This window comes from Leopardus geoffroyi, chromosome D1 (assembly GCF_018350155.1).
Source record: "Leopardus geoffroyi isolate Oge1 chromosome D1, O.geoffroyi_Oge1_pat1.0, whole genome shotgun sequence".
Lineage (NCBI taxonomy): Eukaryota > Metazoa > Chordata > Mammalia > Carnivora > Felidae > Leopardus > Leopardus geoffroyi.
In genome coordinates, this window is record NC_059329.1 from 77,291,371 (window position 1) to 77,316,208 (window position 24,838).

A 24,838-nucleotide genomic window follows, 5' to 3' on the forward strand; every position below is an offset into this window, starting at 1 on the left:
TGGGCAATGGTTACATGAGCAAAATACATAACTGAGTTAAAATAAGGGCCTATTGTTGGAAGAGTCCTAGAATCTGGAGAGTCCTTTGTCCAGACTAATTATAATCTCTGACTCAATGCATTTGCTTAACTTGAGTGTGTGTTTGTATAATCTGTCATCCCTTGGTAGTTAGAAAATTATGATTTCTTGTCATTTTATGCAATAGTAGCTAAAATGCACATGCTTTGAGGAAAAGCATTTTTCAACATGTTATGTCGTTATATACATAGCCAGCAGGTCTCCTTTCCATTCTCCATAAAAAAATGTAAAGCATTTAAAGATTTCCACTTCAGCTGACAGTAAACTTGTCTCAGTGAGCGCTGTCCTATTCAACATTGTTATCGATGAAGTAGATGAAGACCCTGAGGGCAGATCCATCAAGTTTGCAGATGTCACTAGGCTATGAAGGAGAACGAACTATGGTGGATGACAGAAACAGCATTTAGAAAACATTGTGACAGGAAGAGAGATGAAATGAATCTAACAAGGTAAAATACAATAAGGATAAATATCAGGTTTTATAGTTGCTGCCCCCAAACAACTGAGTACACAAGATAGGGATAGTGCTTAATGAGGTTTTAGTCTTCATTAAGTTCAATATAAATCAACATCATGACATACCATAGTAAGTAGGGAAGTAAATATTGAAACCAGGCTACTTTAAAGAACACATAGAGCTTAAAACAAGGTGACCATGAGTCCCAATTCACTGCTGGTCAGACTGTTACTGAAGAATTATATTTAGTTCTTTTACTCAGCTACCTCATTTGAGAAATGGGAGTGTAAATTGTACTCCACAGATTTATCAAGACTAAATATGCTGGGATGTCTGGGTGGCTCATGGGTTAAGTATCCAACTTCAGATCCAGGTCACGATCTCGTGATTTCTGGGTTTAAGCCTCATATCGGGCTCTCTGCTGTTAGCGTGGAGGCTGCGTCAGATCCTTTGTGTGTGTGTGTGTGTGTGCGTGTGTGTGTATGTCTCAAAAATTAAAATAACCTTAAAAGATTAAATGTGCTAATGCATATAAAAGCACAATGTACGGCACAAAATAAATGTTAAAATCAAGGTAGAGTATTGTTATTATTATATTGGAAATACTTAAACTGTTGAAGAAGAAGACAACTATAACAATGAAAGGATTCAAAACTAGTGGTACTAGTCAAAAAATTAAGAGATAATCTAGAGATGAGATGATTCAGTGGAAACATAATGCTCTCTTCTACAAACGGAAGAGTTGAAAGTTGAAAGTGTGGCAGAGGGGATTGGGAGTTCTGTGATTAGCAAGAGTGTGAACAAATATCAGTGGATAGAGGCAACAAGAAGTCCAGTTTTTAACATTCATACATGAACAGAGATATATACATTGAATGCCTTCCATAGTGGTGGCTTCCAAGTTCCTTGGAGAACTTTAAGCATAGGCTTGATGACTTGATATGGTTGCTCTAGAGAAGTTTCAAGTGTAGACCCAGGAAGCTTGGTTATGTGTCCTGGCTCTGAGATTCTTTAGTTTTTAAATATTCAGCAAAGCAGTCATAACCACACATGGTGGCCACACGTCTTACATTTTCAGTGTCTTCATTGTCTGAAGTGAGAAGTTACTGTAAGCAACAGATGTATAATGGGTGCATGCTGCAATGTACGATCATTTTTTGTAGTTTATTTTTGAGAGAGAGAAAGAGTGAGCACAAGCAGGGGAGGGGCAGAGAGAGAGACAGAAGCTAAAGTAGGCTCCAGGCTCTTAGCTGTCAGCGCAGAACCTGACACAGGGCTCGAACCAACCAACCATGAGACCATGACCTGAGCCAAGGTCAGAGGCTTAACCTACTGAGCCACCCAGGCACCCCTGCAAATGTACTGTGTTAATGTTTGAGTGCTGTTGAACTTCAAGTCTTTACAAGTGTTCAGGGCCATTACTCCAGAAATTGTACTGTGCCTATTATTTGGACACCTAGGGTGTAAGGGGCACCTGATATAGCCCCTTGTAATAAACAGCCTAAAGCCTATCTTGTAGAAGAAAAATTGTTTTGAAACCAGAAGCCCTGGTGATGCCCCTTAGAGATCTTTAACTCCATACTGGATAAGTCATTTAGCCTCTCTTGGCCTCACTTAATTTTTCTGTAAAAAAGGGTAAAGTCAGACTTCCTCCCAGAGTTGAGACAGAGATAAAATTAGATGAATACATTTGAATGCATTTGGTGGTATCATTGTAAACTGGGAAAAATACAGGAGCATAGTTTTCCCATTAAACGAGTTCTTGAACATATATGCATTTTTAAATCCTTGGTTTAATTGTAATTTTACTTAGAAATGTAATTTTTTGGAAACATTTAAGAAAAAAAGAGTTTCAAGGAACATACGACTTCTTGAATTTAGAAATATCTCCATTTTTTAACGTTTATTTATTTTTGAGACAGAGAGAGACAGAGCATGAACGGGGGAGGGGCAGAGAGAGAGGGAGACACAGAATCAGAAGCAGGCTCCAGGCTCCCAGCCGTCAGCCCAGAGCCCAACGCGGGGCTCAAACTCACCGACCGCGAGATCGTGACCTGAGCTGAAGTCGGACGCTTAACCGACTGAGCCACCCAGGCGCCCCAGAAATATCTCCATTTTTACATGAGCTGCTCTGCAGGCAAAGTTAGGGAAAGACAGGGTGTGTATATGTGTGAGTGCACACACGTGCATCTGTTTTAAACAAAATGAAAGGTGGACAGGGGAGTACTTGGACTCTAAGAAATCCTTCCTATGTGCTCTGTTTATAAGGTTTCCCTTTCCTAGTGCAGCCACCTTGTTTCCCTAATGATGTAACCTCCTTAACCTCACCTCTAAACAGGATGGAAAGATCTTCTGCCGACGGACAGCTTGTGATTGCCAGAATCCAAGCGTTGACCTTTTCTGTTGCCCAGAGTGTGACACCAGGGTCACAAGCCAATGTTTAGATCAAAATGGACACAAGCTCTATCGAAGTGGAGACAATTGGACTCATAGCTGCCAGCAGTGCCGGTGTCTGGTATGTCAGCTTCCCTTAGAATGTTTTCTCCCTTTACTCTGGAAAGGTTGCAAACTCAGTTGCTTATGGGTTTTAGTTTCTGCTATTTTTGATCCTATTCAGGAAACTTGAGTCTTGTGGCTACTACGGGGCATATGCTCTGCCTAAAGACATTCAGATTCTACTATTTAAAACAATATACAAAGACAGGGTGGGGGGATGGGTGATATAGCTGACAGGGACAAAGGAGTGCACTTCTGATGAGCACTGGGTGATGTATGGAATAGTTGAAATCACTATACTATATATCTGAAACCAATATAACAGTGCATGTTAACTGTCCTGGAATTAAAACACAAAACAAAAAAATCAATATACAAGACTAAAAGAATGTGTTTATGGGTCAGATTTGGCTCAACTTATATTAGTTTACACCTACTTTTTGGCAAATCCAGATGAAGCAAAATCTCTGCATGATAGAAAACTTTCAAAGCCTTGACCGGGACTTGTAGTTCTTAAAGAGCCAAATCTTTGATTTCTTGGGACCTAACCATTAAAAGTTTCAACAGGAGACATAACAGAACATGGTAGAAATATCAGGGATGGAGTCATAGAGACTTAGAATTCAGTCTTGCTTCTCCCACCTGCTAGCTCTGTGTTATTAACTCAGGCAAATCCTCACCTTGCACTGATCATTCTTTCCTTGTACACAAGTGGAATACCAATTTTGTAGGACTGTTAGGAAGATGAGAGAACATATGTGAAGTGCAAATACAGTTCTTGGCACATAGAAGGTACTTAGCATACAGAAGTCACTACTGATAACATTTTCTAGATGTTTCAGATGCTAAACCTTCATATAGAACAAGTAGAGGTAATTTTGGATCTTCATATAAAGATACTAATGGTATAATCAGATTTGAGAATGTCCGAAGAAAAGAATTTCTGGACCTAGTTCTTTCTCTTTCAAATCATACCACAAAGTTTTCAAAGGATGCAAAGACTGTTAGGCTATATAATCCTAGTGAATCTTATGTTCCTTCTTTGAGGGAGTCATAACTATTGGAACCAAGTCACAACCAAGTCTACTTGTAATAGAACCTATAAGCAGCATTCCATACTTTAACATTTTCTAAAATTAGTGATTTAGTCCGTGAATACTGTATGAAAATAAGCATTTAGAGAAATTGTACTGTAAATTTCTCTCAGATTTTCTGAAGTCTCCTGGTGAATGTGCAGATCATCTTAGTAGAATACATTTTTCTGAATCACCCCTAATACTGAGGATGAGAATTCAGATATATTCAAATCAAAGCCATTTTTTTTCAAGCTCCCATCTGAGGGCAACTGAACCCAACACAACTATATCAGTCTGGAAAATTGCATTTCTTTTTCAAGAAGTCAGTCATCAGGCACTTAGAAGAATTGGGATTATTTCATTGAATTTCAGAAGTGTTTCCATGTCCATCCCTAGCCCCTAAGGCTAATATCTCCTGGGAAAACTGAAGATGTTGAACACGTAGCTTAATAATTATTTGAGTATACTGTGGGTCATATTTACTAAATAGACTCTGGATGATATAATGGTGAGCATGATAGACCTTGTCTGTTATGTAGCTGACCAAATCGTTAGGCGTGAGTTTTCATAAATTATAATGAATTTCCATGATAACTGAAGAGGCGGCTAGAGAAATAGTTATAGGCAGCTCAGTGGAGCCACAGTTGCCAGACTCTGAAACACAGAGGTTCCATCTGAACTATAATACCTTGCTACATGTTAGTGATGTCACTAGCTAACTGTCACATTCAAAACATTCTGAAGTAGTTCTCCCAGTCTCAATTTTAAATTTGATACTAAGAACTCAGTTTATGATGTTGTTGAAATATTACAGTGCTTCACGTTCCGCTTTGACCTTAAGAGAAGTTAATTTCTCTTAAGACACTAGCCATCACCTTATCACCTATGCACTTATTTGTTCATTCAATTAGCATTTTTTTGACCAAAACTGTGCTAAGCATCAGGGAGATAAAGAAACAAGCCCAAAGCCTAAATGCTCAAAACTTAATCTGGAGTTGTACTGATAAGGAACATAAATGTGATGATAAAAAATAGTTATGGGGTGCCATTGGTACACAGATGTGGACCTGCCTCTTTCTCAGGCTGCAGTATAGACAGTCAGCAAAAGTACCATGGAGGAGGTGATATCTAATCTATAGGAGCTCTTCAAGGAGGAAGCACATTATACCCATAAAGGTGGAAGTAGAAACATACAGTGAGGACAGTGATGATAATTACTCTCCCTCCCCACCCCCGGCGGGACTTTGGGAGCATAATTGTTCATAAGAATAAAGATAAACCATTTCTGGCTCTCTCTCAACAGGAAGGAGAGGTAGACTGTTGGCCACTCACTTGCCCCAATCTGAGCTGTGAGTACACAGCCATGTTGGAAGGGGAGTGTTGTCCCCGCTGTGTCAGTGACCCCTGCCTGGCTGATAACATTGCCTACGACATCAGAAAAACTTGTCTGGACAGCTATGGCATTTCAAGGCTGAGCGGCGCAGTGTGGACAATGGCTGGATCTCCCTGCACAACTTGCAAATGCAAGGTAATTGGATGTCCTGAGGACAATTGGGCCTTGAACAGTTGTCACAGAGTACCTGCGGGAGGTTCATTCCTGATGTTTCTGAATGCACAGGTTCTGAGGGGCATGATGGAAACACAGGCAGGCATTTCCATCTCAAGGGAGGTTAATATGTCTGAGTGGATTGGAGCCACACTGTGTATATAAGTAAATTCCAAATGAACATGGACTAAAACAGTCCTCTCTCTTGCCTTTGAACTACAGAATTTTAACAATTGACACTAGGTCCAATTATGGCTGATTTAAGCTATTTTGACCTGCATATTAAAAAGGAAAGAAAGAAAAAAGATCTCTTTTTCATGCTGGAAAAATTTATAAGCCCTTTCATGAAACTGTCAGTGTTAGAAGAAAGTGCTCTATGAAGTTGTTTGCTTTAATTATCACAGTATCTAATGCGGGGACTTGAAGTTCTTGCTGCAGGATTTAATTGTGATTATTTTCCTGTCATTTTGGAGGAATTCCCATGAGCGATCCTCATACGTCTTTGATATTAAAAACTGACCGCTTCATCCCTACAAAGCTTGAGAAGAGCTATGGCTACAGCTGACTTGAAGCTGGGGTCAGGCAGCCATCTCTGCCAAAACATTGAAGATTCTCCTGATGAAGCACATTTAAAATATTAGTCTATTCGGTTCTGTCAAATCCTGGGAAAGTACCATCTTTAAATTCAGCCCCAATAGGAAAAGGCCAATATCAACCTGCACATAGCAAAAGAGCCACAGTCCCGTGTGTACTTTAAACCCCAGTAAACTTAGCGACCAGGGGATGTGGAGACCTGTGTTATGTATTAGTATTTCTTTGAGGTCAGGTTTGAGATTCATTTAGGGAGATTATCAAGGTATATTAACATTAAATATGTACTGTTCCCTTCATAGTCACCACTGAGAGACTCTGTTCCTATTATGCAAACCTTTCTGGAACCCATTTTGGAGTTGCCTTCATGTTCTTCTACTTTTGATTTGCTTTGTCAATGACAAATTATCTTTGAGGGGTATGTTTTTGAAAACAATTTTATTTAGAATAAGTCCAGTGACTAAGTTGCGTGAACAACCTGGAAATACAGGGGACGAATCCCAAACATGGTTTGGGAGGTATAAACTTGCATTGCCAGCAGGAGCTAGCAAAGGGACTCAAGAGGATCTCCTATGTCTTTCCTTCCCCCACCTCCTCTAGCATTTTTCTGGTAGTTTTTCAGTAGCATTCATGGAGCTTATCTCAAAATGGAGATGGTCATTTTGGATATGAAAATGCACACTGCTGATTGATTTATATCCTCTGTCTCAGTTGGCTAATGCTTTTGTCTTGATGCACAGAATGGAAGTGTCTGCTGTTCTGTGGATTTGGAGTGTCTTCATAATAATTGAAGTATTTAAAATGGACTCATCATTGCGGGAGAAAAATGGACGAAGTGACCATCCAGCATGGTGAAGAACAGGAATTGGTGTTTTGTTTCGTTTTTTACCACAATTACCAAAGTCTCCATCTGAGGAAGGTGTTTGGGGGTTGCCTTTTGGATCTATCACTTTGTTCATTCTTGCTAACCTAGTCTAGGTGACCTACAGTGGTTGTTATAAGAAGTTTCCCGTGTTGTAAATCACGTTTCCCTCATCAAATCATTTGCAAATACATTTAAATGATCTCATGGTAAATGTTGATGTGTTTTTTGGTTTATTTTGTGTACTAACATAATAGAGACTCAGCTCTTTTTATTTTTTTTCTTGAGTTTTGGATCAAATTCTACAAATAAAGTTGCCTGTTGTGATTTTGTCCCATCCACTGCATACTTAGTATCGAGACCCCTGTGAAATGTTTTGATCATACTTACATTTCAGACTGTTGAACACACTTAGATGCTCACTCATTCAGTTTAAACAAGGTGAAAGAAATTCTGATATAGTAAAGAGGGCCAAGGCCACAAACATGATTATATAATTATTGTTAAAAGAACTTTCTCCTCCCTCTTGCAAATAAGACAAAAGCTTAAGTCACAATTTAGAAGCATCAATACTTACCACCTTTCCAGGCACTGAAAAATTGATAACTTACAAGGGACTTGCATATCTATTAATTCAAGTTATCATCCTAGCACAGGTGAATGGTATCATTCCTACATTACATTACGTTCTTAATGGCTCCTGAGCAACAGTTTGTTTGGTTGACTTATACCATGTTGGGACTGGTGGCCAGCTCTCCTAATGCCTGCCCAGTGCTGTTTTCTTCTAGACCACACCACCTCTCAGGTGGTGAAGGATACACCTTTAAGAAAAGTTACTTGTACGTTCAATAGTTCTTTTAGAACAGTGAATGTTTTCATTTGAGCCACCAGCATATTTTTAAGAGTTGGCAGTTATTGAATGGTACAAAACGAATAAAATGTGTAAATAACATTTTATCTGAGCTGAGAATTCAAACTTAGGTTGTAGTTTCAGTTAAATCACATCATAGTGGTTTATAATACCTAAGGCTCTTGAATTCATTATTATTCTGAATCAAGTTGTTTCATGAAGTTTTATTCACTTTCCTAGTATCAAAAAAGATGTTATTCATGCTAACAATATTTTAAATCCCCCAAAATAATAAAATTATTCATTAAAAATGACAAGCTCAGATTACCATTGTTCATTGATATTTGCCAGAGATTCTACTCAATATCAAATATTTTTGTGAAGATGGAGTTCACTACATGAAATTAATTGCATGTGAATTAAATTTTGTCAATAGTTTAAATACTGTATTTGACAACTACTGTTAAAATGTGGTAAGTTAGAAGATATCTCTCCTTTAACTCCTTAAATGCAATCATGGAATGGAGAACTTGAAAATGATTCTTTTAAAAATACGGGTGCCTGGGTGGCTCAGTCAGTTGAGCATCTGACTTCGGTCAGGTCATGATCTTGTGGTTCAAGAGTTTGAGCCCCGCATCAGGCTCTGTGCTGACAGCTCGGAGCCTGCTTCAGATTCTGTGTCTCCCTCTCTCCCTGCCCTATCCCTGCTTGCTTTCTGCTTCTCTGTCTCTCTCTCTCTCAATAAAGAAAATATTTATGACCCAGTATTAAAAAAAAAATCTTAAGGGGCAGCTGGATGGCTCAGGTCACGATCCTGCAGTTTGTGAGTTTGAGCCCTGCGTCAGGCTCTGTGCTGACAGCTCAGATCCTGGAGCCTGCTTCAGATTCTGTGTGTGTCTGTCTCTGAAAAATGAGTCATATTAACAAAAAAATTTTAATTGTTTAAAAAATGTTAATTTAAAATTATTAAAATTAAAAAATTAATTTTCACTGGAAAAACTAAGACATTTACAAGAATCATTCATAACTGTATAGGTCAGTGTTGGCAAACTATGGCCCTGGTGCTAAATCTGCTTCTATACTTCCCTGGAACACAGCAGGGACCATTCATTAATACATTCTCTACTGCTGAAGAGGTAGAATGGCAGAACTGAGTAGTTCCAACAGAGACCTTGTGGCTCACTTGGTCTTGCCCTCTACAGAAAAAGTTCACCAGCCTCTGGTAAAGAAAATGACTAACACTGCTGTGTATTTTAGAATGGGTTTCCATTTTTACCAATAAATTTTCAAAATTTCACCACTGTCTTTATTGCACAGCCATCAGTGTTGATGGCTTATCCTAAAATAGGTTGGTTTTTTTTTTTGTTTTTTTACAACTACAATCCTAAAATGTCTTCGTTTCATTTTAGATCTGGTGGGTAAATGTAACCTGTGCCAACTTGATAACATGTTATTGATATTTAGTAGCACAATTTACACTACTGCCAGCTCCTATCAATAAGGGGTTTTCTTCCTATCAAATAATTGATGACATTTTCTTATCAAAAATTATTGAGTGCTTTATACATAAGATACTCCACTATGCTCTGCTCAGAAAATAAAGATGAAAAAAATTGTCGTTAAAGTTCACCATTATGTGAGCCTTTAGAGGTGTTGAGGATCTTTGAATCTTTTAGGGGATCCAGTTGAAATAACTGCTTGAAATACCTTCTTGATTCAGAAATTTTAAAAAAGTTACTTTAAAAAAAAATGTGGTAAATCTCTTGATGGAATTTGGTTAAGTCTTGTTCTATGATGTGGAATGTAAAATGGGTGTCCATTTAATGAAACAAAACTATATTTAACAAATCTGCCTCCTTACAGACCCTAACATTGCCTGCTCCACCACAAGGGTCAAGAAGCTAACACACAGTCTGGTAAGAAACAATGATCAATACATAAGTAATTGTTTAGCTACCTTCCAATTACCTGTAGTGTCAAAACATTGTGATTCAGGAGAGTAGAATATGAGGGGAGATGAAAGTTCTATGAACTAGATAAATCTATTAAAAAAAATTTACCTCATTCTTCTATGTTGCATATGAAATATATGCATATATGCATGTGTATTATATATGTTTTATATATAAGTAGAATATCAATATATAATATATATTCACGTGCAACCTATAATGCATATATTTTAATATTTATATTCATTTATGTCTATGTGTGTGTGTGTATATATATATATACACAATATATATATATATATACACACACACACACACACACACACACATACATACATACATATCACCAGACTTCCCCTCTTCTGAGCTTTACACTTCTGTGCTTATGTCACTATTGTGGACTTTTAACAGACTATATAGGCTAGCCTATGTACAATCTTCATCTTATACCATCCAGCATAGTGCCTTGCATAGAGTACATCTTCAATTAATTGTAAAAATTGAATTCATAATCATCTTTTACAGTATCAAAAAGTTATCATCGGAGAGTGGAAACAATCCACTCTAGTGGCTTTCAAATGTTCTTAAGCGGTAAGACCTGTTTGAAAAATCAACATGTATTCTGTGCTCCAATATAAAAATTCAGTAAAAGCAGTTTCTCTGTTTGGAGCAAGGGTTGAGAACCCCTTCACACATGCCACACCATAGCTCACAAACTTCAACAGCACAGTTTCAAAGTCATTGACCTGAACTTCATCTTCACCTCTACAGATGAAACCAACACTCAGAGAGGTTAAGTGACTTTCCCAGAGTTCATAATTCATCATAGACCTAGAGCTACCACCCAGTCCACACGGTTTTCCCTGTGCCGTCCTGCTAACGACCCCAAATGTTTTCCCACATTTCATTTTCAAGTGAGCTTTTCTTACTCCTTCTAAATGGATGACATTAAAAGACAATCATTGAGGAACTTCAATATCTGTAATTGTCTCTGTGTTCTGTATTCCTCCTGATTGTGATATTGCTTTATGAAATTCAGGTACTAAGAACTGAGAAACATTCTAATTAAAAGCCTGACAGCATGCCTAAACCCACAGTAGTAACAAGCCATTTTACCCAATCTCATGCTCTATAGGAAAATTTTAAAATACAATTTTTGTGAGCACAATTCATTCCAGAAACATGCTTGTAATCCAAAGCACCTGTATATCAAAGTGAATTTCCCCATAAAAAATAATGGAAACTCAGATGACTCATTCCACAACTCCAAAATATTCATATAAAAATGATTATAATACTGCAATATAATACAAAATAATAAAGAACATATAAAATATAAAGCAAAATAAATTAACCTGCACTTACCTCTGAAAACCTTCATGGCTGGTATAAGGGAGACAAGAGAGAGGAGGGTTATTGTGTAGGACGACTTTCATTATCACTAATAGAACCACTGCTACCTGTTGGCTCAATGGAATCTTTTTCTGCATGGGGGACATTGTATTCAATAAACCCTTGTCATATACTGTATTTAATGTAACTGTCAATAAGGCAGCAGAGGAAAGGGTTTATATCTGTAGGCAGCCTGGCCTAGAATGAAGCAAAGCATTCCTAAGCTTACTCTTGTATGGAAAAGCAAAGGACTATCCATAGGTGTTTTGAAGTGACAAAAAAATACAGTAGTTCCAGTTGTGGGCACCTTCCAACATTCTTAAAAGTTATTTATGCCAGACACCAGAGCCTGAGACCAAGCATCAGCAAGTTACTCGCAATCTAAGGTTTTACTGTACTCCTTAAAGTTAACACACACACACACACACACACCCATCAGAATAGTACAAAATCTGGCACTGAAAGGCGATCTTGCATATAGTCTGCTTTCTGATATTATTCATTTGCCCATTTACATTTTTTAATGTTTATTTTGAGAGAGAGAGAGATCATGAGCGGGAGATGGTCAGAGAGAGAAAGAATCCCAAGCAGGCTCCACACTGTCACCATGGATCCCATGACCTGAGCAGAAATTGAGTCAGATGCTTAAACAACTGAGCTGCCCAGGCACCCCACACTATTGCTTTAGTAAAGAGCTAAATGAATATAAAGGAGGGAGGTGGGAATACTTCTTTTAAATGCAAAATAAAAATATATTCTTTTGATCAAAACATCAAACACCATGCAGCTTGGGAAATGAAGATACTGTAAAGAAAACAGAACAAAAATCTGGGGTACTACATTCCATATTTACAAATGGTGATGTATTACCTTCAATCATGTCTGTGAACAGAGCTTTAATGATTCTATTGTGGGCCAGGGAAGAATTTTTCTTAGATAATTTTACATATAAAATTTGAAAATGGCATTGAAGGAATGAGTCACTGCACTAGAAATCAGACTGACAAAGGTTTTAATCAGATTTTTAAACCTCAACTATTATTGGGGACAATGTAGAAAAGTACCCAGAGTAAGTTGGAGGGAGTACAGTGACATAAATAGTGCATCTCAAAGGTCTCAGTAGATTGTGAGCCAATTGTTGATAGTCGACTATATGGACCCAGGCTTTTCACTTTATTCAGAGAAGCCACAAATTGGGATTTTACTGTGTGATGTTATGAGTCTTAAATTCTGAATCCAACTTTAAAAGAATGAATTCAGGACATACAAAACATGTTGGTGGACTGATGTAGCTCGTAGTATCAATTTGTCACAGACCTCTGGTTGAGAGCCACAGGAAACCCTTCAGTTAACTAATGCTACTTCAGAATTTATAGGTCAGCAAAACAGTTGCTTTTCTCTTTACCCCCTCTCCCCCTCCCTCCCATTTATCATTCACTTTAATCGTATGGCATTGAATGGTATCTAAGCCCCAGAATTTCCTTGGTGTGTTCTATATCTGCCTCTGCAAAGTGTGTGTATTGACATTTCTGCTGATTAGTTCAATTCTACTGGAACTAGAACACTTCTTAAATGAGTGGAACATCAGCATCCTACCTTTTAGAAGGCATCATTTGTAATCTTAAATATTTCCATTTCTGAAACCAATGATGCGTGTGTAGAAAGTACTCATTTGGAAGGCTTAAAATAGGAATTTGTTACTTTTTATCAAAACTCTTCATTTCCCAAGCCACAGATATGGATTAATTCACACAAGTGCACTGACGATGACTAAGTGTTGTCGCGCTTGGTGGAGGAACAAGACAGTTAGACTCACAATCTTTCCTGTTCCAGCTTCACTCTGATTCACGACCTGACAAATCCTAGCAGACCAGGGTACCCCAGGTAGGCTATGGCAGCAGAAAGCATATGACCTGCTGGCAGGCTCTTGGAGTGTCATCTGCAGAGATAAAGAGAAACACAGAATACCTTCTCATTAACAATGGCAGAGCATCTTGGCAGCTGCAGTACATCCAAGAAAGAAATGTTTGTCATTTATCTCTGTTACTCAACAGATGAGAAAAAATGTGGACAATCAGTATAAATAAAACAGACTTAAAATTCTTTGCTATCAAAGAGAGTGAAAAGTGATATTGGAGAGTATCAGATTAAAACTAGCCTTGGGTATGAGTCCCCTGTGGCTGCTATGACAAATTATCACAAAGCTGGTGTCTTAAAACGGGAATTTATTTTCTCGCAGTTTTAAAGGCGAAAGGTATGAAAGTATCAACAGAGCCATTCACCCTCCAGAGACTCCAGGGGAGAATCCTTTGCCTTTTCCAGCTTCATATGGCTCTACTTGATCTTGGTTTGTGGCTGCAACACCATTCTCTGCCACCTTGGCCACATTTTCGCCTCCTCCTCTTCTCTGTTTGTCTCTATGCTAGGTGTCTCTTACAGGGATTTTCATCATTGGATTTAGGGTCAACCTAATAACACAGGAGTTCTTCTCGAAACCCTTAATTACATTTGCAAAACGCCCTTTTTAAAGAAGGTAACATTCACACGTTCTGGGGATTAGAATGTGGACATAACTTTTGGGAAGCCACAATTCAGTTTAGCACACTTTGATCAAGAAGGCCAGAAAACAAATCTTGATTTAACCCCTGTATGTGTCAAAGAGTTGTGATTCCTTCTTTCTCATGCACTGGGGTAGAACGATGTCTGTGTAATCCTCACTCCCATTTAGAGAAGACGCCCTTCCATCTACAGTGTCCAAAGGACCAATAGGCTGGAACTTACATATTCCAGTAATTATTTTCTGCAGAAAATTAAATTTATGGTCTAAGGGAGAAAAAAACCATGAAAGGAATCCAGTAGGCAATTATAAAAACTAAGGGAATGATGAGGTCATGGGTGCTTGGCTTTAGTCAATAATGCTTGGATAGTACTTGGTGTCCATTCACAGTCCATCAACAACATTGCAAAAATTAAGAAGTAGAAAGTTCAGCTAAATGCTCATTTCTCTTTTTAAAAAGGACTTCTGGAAAAAGAAAAACCTTCTGACCATACAACAAAAAAATAGTCCATCAGATATTTATCTGGAATTTCAAGCACATTGTAAAATCTTCATTAATTCTGTGAAAGTCAATTTCAGGTTTCTCTCTCAGACTTAACAGTATGCCAGATAAAGCTTGAGACTAATGGTCTTTAAGCCCTGTATGTGAGTATGTGTTGCAAATATCTCCCTTTTCCCACCAAGGTAACAGATCTCCCTAGTATACCTGATGGCACTATAGCATATCAATTTCCTCTCTTGATTGTGCAGTGGTGTTGGTTAAATTATAGTTTATCACACATTCTTCCCTTCATCTCATTCAAAGGTAGTTTAAAAGAACCCATCTCTGGGCATTGTGAAGAAATGTAGGCATTTTGTACCAGGAGATGGACTCACAAACCTATTTTAATTAATTATCAAATTAATGTTTAATGGGCAACCTAACAGGCTCTATATTTTTGGAGCTGAGAGAAGAGGACTAATATAGAATTAATGTACTATCTAATAAGGATGGTACTAAATGGTACACAAATGTTGTCTCACTTCATACTTAAACCACTCCTAAAGCCTGGGGATAGTGATCCACATTCTACTGATGAGAAAATGAAGACATGAACATGTTTTATAACACACAGCTCTGTGTAGGGGTTCTGTGCTTCTGAAACTAAAGCTATATGGAGTAGCTGGGAAATATTTAGAAAGGAAGACTTGAAGTTGTCTTGAAGGATTAGGAACAGGAAGGTTTTCCCAGAATAAGGACAAGGAATGAAATTGGCTGGAGGAGAGTGGGTACTGAAAGTAGGCAGCATAAGTAAAGATTAGAATAGCCTTTTATGTCAGGCTGAGTGATTTGGACTGGATTGTACAGGACCTGAGATGCATTCTGGTTCTAGTAGGACCACAATTTTTACTGTAATTCGCAGTAGGACCTTGCTATGCCTGGCACGTGCATGGCTAGAAGGCCATCTCACTCCAAGATTCAACAGCTATTAATTTTCACTTTCACTTTCTATGGAAGATGGGTAGTGTTACATTCAGCTGTCTGCAACCATCCTGCTTCTGCCTTCCTGCAGACCTGTGACTCTTCATTTGTTCTCAGGAGTAGGGTTGCATTGTGAGCTGTGAAATGCATCCAGCTGTCCAGTCCCTGGCAGAAGCCTGTTCATCATCTGCCCTTCTAGTCTGGATCTAGATGGTTTAATCACACTGCCTTTCAGTGGGGAGATTTATCTTTCTAGTCACTTTACATAGCAATCTAAGAAAAGACGAGAAATCACTCTCCCCCCACAATGGGCAAAACTAGTAAAAAAAAAAAAAAATGCCCACTGTCTGGAGCATGAAAGAAATGATATATTGTGAAAATTCAAACTTTAAGAGTAAAACAGGGGAACTCAGACCAAGAAAATAGTTTAACTGGCCTTTGAGAACTTCCCATGCAATGCACAATAGCAAAAGTGAGAGCATGAAGTGGCTTAAATGCTCACATAACAAATCAGTGTATCTGGCTCAAGCTTTGGAGCCCCCAAACTAAAGACAATGGGAGTTGTAGTATCTTGAGAATGTCCCCCCTGAGCACATGCATATGTCTGGCTCCAAAGAACTCTCTTCATTAAGAAACCAGCTGCCAATAGTTTATGCTTTTCCTTTCAATTATTTATGAACTTATATGTATTCTAGGTATCGAATGTTATTTTACTGAACACCTATTTTGGACAACGTTATCTGGGGAAACAGGAATGGAAATGGCAAGGTACAGGCATTTGGAGGAAAAAGAAGTCACTTCCAGACAAAAGGGTACAATACACAGCATTACACTATTGAAGAAGACATTGCTGGGTAAAACAGCTCCTAAGGCTGGGCATTCGTTTTGCTAATGTTTAAGACAAAGACTAGGTGAGCTATTTTTAAGGAGCTCTGGGAAGCAAGGCATGAGCAGTAACTGGTGGTGGTGTTACAGTACAGTTGGAACTAGACAAATAAGGCATTCCTGAAGATCTGGTAGCATAATCGGGGGGCAGTCAGCAGGTGTGTAGGAGACTGGGGGTCAGCAACAGAAAATGCAGAAAGAAAGAAATGTTATCAGTTGAAGTTTGCTGACACTTGAGCAGATGTGCTGCACTGTTATAAGGTAAGAGGTGTCTAACAAGAGAGTTTGGTGCAAGGGGATGAAGTCACAGTACATGATTTTGATGCCGTAGTGAGTCTGAACGAAGCCACCAGCACCGTACAGAGTGGGGAACAAAATGACAAGCGGAAGAATAATGAAGACAAACCATACCCAGGAGACACAAGACAAAGTGGAAAAAGCATATGTCTTGGAGCCAAAGAAGCCTGGGTTTGAATCCCAGTTTTTTCCCTTCTTAGTCCAGTCAACTGTGACCAAGTTACTAACCTGTCTAAAAAGCAACATCCTCGTTTGCCAAAAAAGGGGATTAATACCACACACCAATGAGGGATTTTATGAAGTTCATAAACGTTATAGGTGCTCAATGAATAGTAGTTATTTGGAAAATCTCCTTTGATGTTTTTTTCTCATACTGACGCCCTCAGATGCCTTGCCCTCTCTTGCCTCACCCTCGTAGGCAACTGCATAAATTGCTGGCCAGAAATTGAGTTATGCCTTTCTTGAGAGTTCAAAACATCTTAGCTATATTGATGAGCCATCAAGAAAATACACAGCTTATCCAGTTTTCTTTTTCCTCCCTCCAAGGATATGAATGAGTAACTTAAACATCTGAAGGTGCTTTGAGGGAGGAAAAAATTCTAAAAGGATGACAAACTGCTAACAAGCCAGGTAAATCTTACAACTGCTCTGCACTTGAATTCTGCTGTCAGGCTGTGTGGGGCAGTGGAACAATGATAAAGGGGTGTGCTGTCGATAGACGATTACAAGCAAGTAGGTAATGATTGGAAATGATTACCTACTGGCCGAAGGACCAAAATCTAATGGTGAAGAGCAGTCAGGTAATTTGAAGTCATTTGATTTGACAAATATTATGCAGCTGAAAAGGCTGAGTATTGTTTCCCTAGGAAAACCTTCAAGGAAAGAAACATTTAACCTTTGAAGGCACATGCAGAACACCCTATTCCTCTGCACACTTAAGAAATGGAATGAGTTTCTGAAGAAATAATATGCTTGGTGGCACTTTTCAAATAACAGGACGAAGAGAGTTTTGAACAACAGATGAGACTGAGTAGATTGATTCAAATTTTCCCTATTTTGGTGGCTTCCACAAATCTCCCAGCTCTTGCCATGTATGTGTTCATGTCCATGAAGGCTGTCAGGTGGTCTGTATTGCAGTGGTACAGTCAAGCCAGATCAGCCAGTAGCCACTGAGTGCTCACAACTTAACTATATTCCATGGAGATTGGTAAAAACCAAATGCAAGAGTTCAGAATGAAGGCTTGCTAAAAGAGTCCCAATGAGTGACTGAAACAGGTAAGTCACTTCCTTTCCCTCCCAGATTTTAATACTCATTGTCATAAGGCAAAGAATCAACAAATGACTATTATTTCCCAGAGATAGATTTGATAAAGTGTAGGTATTGTTTTTAGAGGAAGGAAGCAGCTCACATAATATTAAAAGCACAGGTGTGAGATGCTTCAATTATCCTTTCCTGATAGAATTATTTAGATAATTTAAGGAAGAAACAACAAAAATAAGTACTCAGGTTGTGTACATTATAGGGGGGAAATTGTAGATTGAATCTCTAGGGCTAAGATTTTTTGAACACAAAATTTGACCTGGTTTGCAGCCACAAGTATTTATTATGTGCCAACTGTGTGTTGATCAGGAAAGGAAGAGAATGAAGGAATAATGGCCCTTGTTTCTGAAGAAGTTTAAAATGTGTAAGGGGTTATAGACTAGGACTTTAAAATCAGTGCACTAAGGGTTGCAACTGAGGCCACCATAAGATGCTAAGGGAGTAGAAAGGAGGAAACCTTAACTCATCCTTTTTGGGTAAAAAGTTGTCAGGGAAGTCCTTAAAAGAACTGGGTGGAGATGAAAATATCCAAGGGAATACTGCAATAAATAGTGTTCCAGAAGATGAGAATAACATGGGAGAATACCTGGGAGAGTGATAGCGTGGCATCCATAGGTGGTTCCATACTTCTGGGACATAATTGTGAAATGGAAAGTAGGGGGAGATGGTAAGGACATTTGAAGAGAGAAACAGGGGCCAAGTTTTGGAGGGTCTTGTTTGTGAACATATGAAAGAATTGGACAAAGAGCAGGAAAAATGATTTCATAATCCAAGTTTGAAATTAAAAATGGGAAAAAATACTTTAGTGTTGACATTTCAAGTAAGATCCTGATGACCATGACAACTTCCTGGACCATGAGCATCTGCCACAGAAGTGTTAAATACTCTAGAATTTTGCTTCAGGTCTTTTGAAATAAAGAAGCCAAGAAGACTAAAGAATGACAGGTCAAGCACACTTGAAGAAAAAGCAACATTATGGAAAGCAGAGCACAGGTGATCCCAGAAAAAACAAACAAACAAAAAAGACTGACGAAACTTTCTGGTTATAGTCCTTTACAATACATTCTTCTTACCTTGGCCTCTGTCCTTATGTCCTTGCTACTTTGGGTTTCTAAGGCTGTAAAAGCTCTAGCAGAATATTGTCAGTTGAGGTTAGAAAGTGTGTTTTTGACTAAGTGGAAGGGTGAAAGAAAAGCGGCATGAAGGTTTAAATAATGGAGGAAGGTGTGAGTAAACAGGCCAGAGATCGTCTCCCCTCCAGTCTTCATTCTGAGGATAAAGAGAGTGTACTTGAAGAATCAACTGTATTCCCAAGATTGTCCCTGAAGATAGGGAGCGTATGCACTTATTCTCTCTTTAGTTGTTTCAGGCATACATGTGTTTATTTATTCCTTTATGCAATTTTCTATTCATGTATTATTCTACTTCCTTACTTAAGAAGATAATTTCAATATCTACTTGCAGTGTAAATAAACTAAAACTAACCAAGGAGCTCCTAAGTGTCGCTACAACACTAAAAAGGTAAAAGGGCTTACTGTAACTAACATTTATTAATGTCTTGCTATGAACTAGCATTGCTGGTAATTTCCTTAATGGTCACAATAAACCTTTGGCAGCGGTACTATTTTTAACTCCATTTTACTAATGAGGAAACTGAAGCAGAGAGAGATTAAATAATACTCCTTAAGGTTGCAGAGTTCCCAAGAGGCAGATTTGGGATGAATCTACCAGAAGAGTTAAACTTTAACTGACCAAGAGACCCCATTATGCTTTTCCTCTTCCTACACTAGAAAATAATTTTTCAATTTTGCTTCTTCTGTTCACCCAAATTATTTTTCCACTATGTTACCCAACCTCACTTTGTCCTTTTTCCTCTGATCATTGAATGTTTCAGTCGGGGTCCAGAGAGAGAAAAACAAAACAAAACAAAATGGGAACCACTTTAGATATTTCCAGCAGAAGGAATTTAATACAGGAGATTATTTACACATGTGTTGGAATAACTCTGAAGCTAAACAGAAGAAACCAAATCAGAGATTAACAGCATCTGGAAGCTTTTGGAAGGATAACAAGAGGACGTAGTGTTAGCAAAGTGCAGGAGCCAGAACCAGGGCCAACTGGCAGAAGCTGGAAGCAAGGCGGGGGCTGCCATGTTGGAATAGGAACCACAAAGCCTGTCTGGTGATAGCTAGAGTGACAGAGGACATTGCTCAAGGCAGAGACAAGAGAAAAACCTGGCTTCTTCTCTCCTCCTACATTCTAGTCTTCTGATGCTTCCCTTTAATACAACCTATCTACAAGTCAGAGAGAAAAGGAAGTTTGCAAATGTAATCAACAAGGGAAGGACCAAAGAGGACTATGAGAACAAATCAGCAAATGGCAGGTTCCCCAAAGGGCTGATTTACCAGTTTGCTCCATCAGCCCATTTTCTCAATAAAACCACAGATATGGCATATCTGTGCAGCACATAAATAGTAAAACTCAAGCATCTATTTTCAAAGATATGGTTGCTGACACACCATACTGTTATGCACACTTTTGAAAGAAACAGGGTCACCTTTCCCTTGGATGGCAGCCAGTAACATTTGCCAGTGGTACAAGTTACAAAGAGATAAGAAAATGGTATCTTTGTTGAAATTTAATGATCTAAGGAAGTTAAGTCTCACTTTCAACGACACAGTTTGACATATTGTGTCATTAACCCCTGTATGTATTTCCTCCACAACTTCTTCTTTTTTTTTTTTTTAATTTTTTTTTTCAACGTTTATTTATTTTTGGGACAGAGAGAGACAGAGCATGAACGGGGGAGGGGCAGAGAGAGAGGGAGACACAGAATCGGAAACAGGCTCCAGGCTCTGAGCCATCAGCCCAGAGCCGGACGCGGGGCTCGAACTCACGGACCGCGAGATCGTGACCTGGCTGAAGTCGGACGCTTAACCGACTGCGCCACCCAGGCGCCCCTCCTCCACAACTCCTAAAGTAGGTTCCCAAAGGGCATCACTATTCGTGGCAGAAATGATTTAAATTTTGTCATGTTAACGTAGCAAATCATGTAACATTTCATATGGGCATATATTTGAAAAGAAAAACATAGTTCCTGAGTGAAAGTTAGAGGGCACTTGCTATTGCAGGATTGACAATATACTGACGTGTTTAGACAGAGAGCTAGCTGCCTTCTTGAACAGTTTCTACAGTATGTAAGAGACCACAGGGTGTCTGAGATAAGACAGTAAAAGATTCTCTCCCTCTCTCTCTGTCTCCTCCAAAATTTGGCATTTAGCTACATTTACACTTTTGTAATACCCTTGGTGATATTGCTGTCACTAAAAGTTCTGATTGAAAAAGTCTGCATGAAGTAGCCCTCCTACCAAACTTCCTTATTAGCATTGCATTACACTGGACCACCACCTGACGCTATCCTTTACTTCCAAAGACTTTCATTTCTAGTTGTGTTTATACTCACTACCATAGATGAGCATGTCTTGAATGGCTTAGTTCACTAGAGTCTTCTCCAATCCAGTTGGTCAGAAGCTTCTATGAAGGACTTATTTAGAAATAGACTATTTGTAAGGATAACTTAGAACTCAAAGAGTAATTTGTTCTAGCAAATCCCTGTTATGTTCTTAGTGTGTTGTCTTTTTCTATGTCTAAACTTGCTAGATGAGTAATTGCTGCATCACTGTATTTCATTTTGCCTGTGTAGACAGCTTGAGGACATTTAACATAGTTGATTAATGGAATGGGAAAAGACTGACATAGCAAATTGGCTGAATTTCTGAAACAGGAACTTATTTTGCTTCCTCCTTCAGCTTTCCCAGTCTGGTCTTGTTTTGATAGAAATTCACGGTTTCAGTCATTTTGAAAGTCTTGTTTAAAAGATATACCTTAGAACTGCTGATGCATATCAGTGAAAATACACTATAGAGAATCCTAAGTTTATTGAAACTGTTCTCTGAGTTTGGAAGCAACTGAACAATAGTAAAGAAACAAAAAAGAGATTTAAAATTTTAGATTATTTCAGATAGAACTGTTTGGAGAATTGGGAGCATAGCAGTAGTGGCTTCATAAAATTCATTCCCAGAATTAAGTAGATTTACTCGTGGTTTTGGACAAAATCAGATCTCCCACACATGCAGAGCTTGCCACTGTGAAATTTAATGCATGAAGAAACAGGATAGAACGCACATTGTCTGCAGGGAGACTAGTGCCAAAATGCAAGGAGGGAGGAAAGGACTGAGCTTTGCATGCATGTAGCTTCTTTCCTTACCTGACTAATCATATTAGTAATTCCTTCTCTCTTGGGATGTAGCAGGTAAATGGGCAAAAGAAGTCAGGTGCTTCTACAAAAAAGGAATAGCAAGTTACATCCTGTCAGTGTCATCTTTTATTCAGTTTACAACTTGTTCTCTCTTCCTTCCTTTTCCTTTTTCATTCTTCTTTGGTGTCAATTTTATTTATTTCATACAGCAGGGGTGTCTGGGTGGCTCAGTGGGTTAAGCATCCAACTCTTGGTGTCAGCTCAGGTCATGATCTCATGGTTTGTGAGTTTGAGTCCCACTTCAGTCTCTGTGCTAATAGTGTGGAGCCTGTTTGGGGTTCTCTCTATCTCTTGCACCCTGCCCCAGGTCTCTCTCCCTCTAGAAATAAATAAATAAACTTTAAAAAGTCTATACAGCAAATATTTATTGAACACCTGCTTTAGATGATCTCTATAACAGAATCGTCTTATTCTCCATTTCCTCCTCCATATTTAACCTGTGCCTATGTGAGCAATGCCAAATCTATTGAAGGAAAAAAGTGGGGTTAAGCTTTTATACTATGGATATTTACATGCACATACATACATACATATATACATACATACATAGTGAGTTCTCTGTTGGGTATTAATTTTAATTCATTCACTTAATCATTCAAAACACATTTATTGAAAAGTATGTAATACTTTTCAAGTGTTGGAGTGTTGGGGATAGCACAGTAGCACAGTAAATAAGAGGGGAGATGTGTTTGCCTCAAGGAGTTTCTATTACAGTTAGGGAGATTGATAATAAGCAAACAGACATAATGTACTCTCAGGCTTCAAGAAAAATAACACAGGGTAGTGAGGGAAGATCTGGCTGAGGAGACCATCTGTAAGCATAGGTCTGAGTGAAATGAAGCAGTGTCCATGCAATTGTATAGGAAAAGAGCCTTCAACGTTTCGGAAACAGGCTCCAGGCTCTGAGCCATCAGCCCAGAGCCCGACGCGGGGCTCGAACTCACGGACCGCGAGATCGTGACCTGGCTGAAGTCGGACGCTTAACCGACTGCGCCACCCAGGCGCCCCTAGGAAAAGAGCCTTCAAAGCAGGTGCAACAACTATAAAAGGTTTGGTATAGAAACAAATTGACTTAAAAGAATTATATAGAACATGGTATCCCAAAACCTCAGAACACAAAGTCTTTTTAAGCACAAAGAAAATGTTTACCAAAATTGACCATACATTGGTTCATAATTCAAGTCTTGATCATTTTTTTAAAGATTGGATTTATATGTGATGTATTTTCTGAACAACCATGGAATTAGGCTGAAAATCAGTTTAAAAACATTACTATGTGTTTGTAAATTAAAACTATTTCTAACTAGCTGAAGTAAGAGCATCTTATCTATTGGAATGGATATCATAATGCATATTAAAATTATTTTGAACTTAATAAAAATACCATATGTTAAGATTTGTGGGATGCAGCAGTTAAGTAAAGGGGACATTATAACCACAGATGAATACATTGTAATGAAGAAAGATTAAATTTAACAAGATAAGAACACATCTAATGAAGTTAGAAAAAATGTATCAAAGGAAGAGAGTGAAAATTAAAAGGAGGAGAATATTAAAAAACTGAAAATAAATATAAAGCAAACATTTAATAAAAAGGATCAACACAAGCAGTAATTCTTAGATATCTGATAAGACCACTATACCTCTGATGAGATCTACCAAGGTGAGAGAGATGAGAGAAGAAAGCACATATAATTATCATCAGGAAATAAAGTGACATCACAAGAGATGCTGCAGTTTTAAAAGAAAAAAAGAGGATATTGCAAACACTTACTAAGTGACAAAAGAAGTAGATAACCTACATACTTTATATCCTTTTAAAAATGTAAACTCATGCTCAAATACTTCTCAAAAATGAACTCTAGGCCAACTTTGTCCCATTAAATTCTCCCAAGCATTCAAGGAAGAAATAATTTTAATTTTATGTAAACTATTCAAAAAAAGGAATATGAGTGAGGCTAGCATAATGTTAATACTAAAACCCAACAAGGATACTATAAAAAAAATTAAAGGACAAAGCCACTGCAAGATAATAGAAACTATGCATTGGTCTCGGCCCCCGGTTCCTGCCACAGAGCTCTGGAAACCCTTGCAATTAAGTAATAAGAGTACTAGAAGCATCTCTTGTTCTAATATTTGGTCTTTGACCCCATTCCTGACTATCAGAGGGGGCCATTAAGAGGATGTGACTGTTGGTTGAACTATGAGCTGGACCCAGCCAATAGGAGGCTCCTCATCCCCTCCCCTTTCCTTGGAATGTGTGCTCCATCCACAATCCCCACATTAGGAGGCATTTCAAGGATATAGCCTTAAGAGAGTAAGGTGTTGTTGAGAACATCTGGACAGTACATGTGACTGAACCCCATTAAGTCCTCTACATGAACTTTTAAGATTCTGGTGGGCAGATGTAGATATCTACTTGTCTTGTGACTGCCCCAAACTGTGTATTATGTTTCCTTGCTTATTAAACCTGCCACCTATCAATGTGGAGTGACCTGTATTTTCCTTTGGTCTCTAGTATGGGGCCAGTTTTAGATTTTATCCAGGGAACTTCCAAGGTTGTAAACCAACACTGACACAGGACTCCTAAAACACCTGTCAATTACTAAGTTGTAAGAGCACTAGAACCATCTTTTGTTCTACTGAGGCTCTGAATGGGCTCCTGGAAGGCTCCTGACAGGGACTGGTCCCCAGAAAG

At 38.5% G+C, this 24,838-nt stretch overlaps 1 protein-coding gene and 1 long non-coding RNA gene across 3 annotated transcripts in view; one reads left to right on the forward strand and one right to left on the reverse strand.

Annotated features, from left to right (window-relative positions):
• The window catches only part of NELL1 (neural EGFL like 1), an 879,943-nt gene extending 872,510 nt beyond the window's left edge, over nucleotides 1-7,433 (forward strand). For both annotated transcript variants that reach the window (XM_045484781.1, XM_045484782.1), the window contains 3 exons: nucleotides 2,874-3,050; nucleotides 5,411-5,635; nucleotides 6,985-7,433. In XM_045484781.1, the coding sequence (XP_045340737.1) occupies nucleotides 2,874-3,050; nucleotides 5,411-5,635; nucleotides 6,985-7,035 (453 nt within the window). In that variant the 3' untranslated portion in view covers nucleotides 7,036-7,433. The remainder of the gene's footprint in view (nucleotides 1-2,873; nucleotides 3,051-5,410; nucleotides 5,636-6,984) is intronic.
• A 5,473-nt stretch (nucleotides 7,434-12,906) lies between these two features.
• LOC123601492 lies at nucleotides 12,907-22,923 on the reverse strand. Its single transcript, XR_006714134.1, has 3 exons — nucleotides 22,516-22,923; nucleotides 22,090-22,162; nucleotides 12,907-13,239 (listed from the first exon to the last, which is right to left on the reverse strand). It is a non-coding gene; the product is annotated as an uncharacterized LOC123601492 (long non-coding RNA).
• Nucleotides 22,924-24,838: the final 1,915 nt, after the last annotated feature.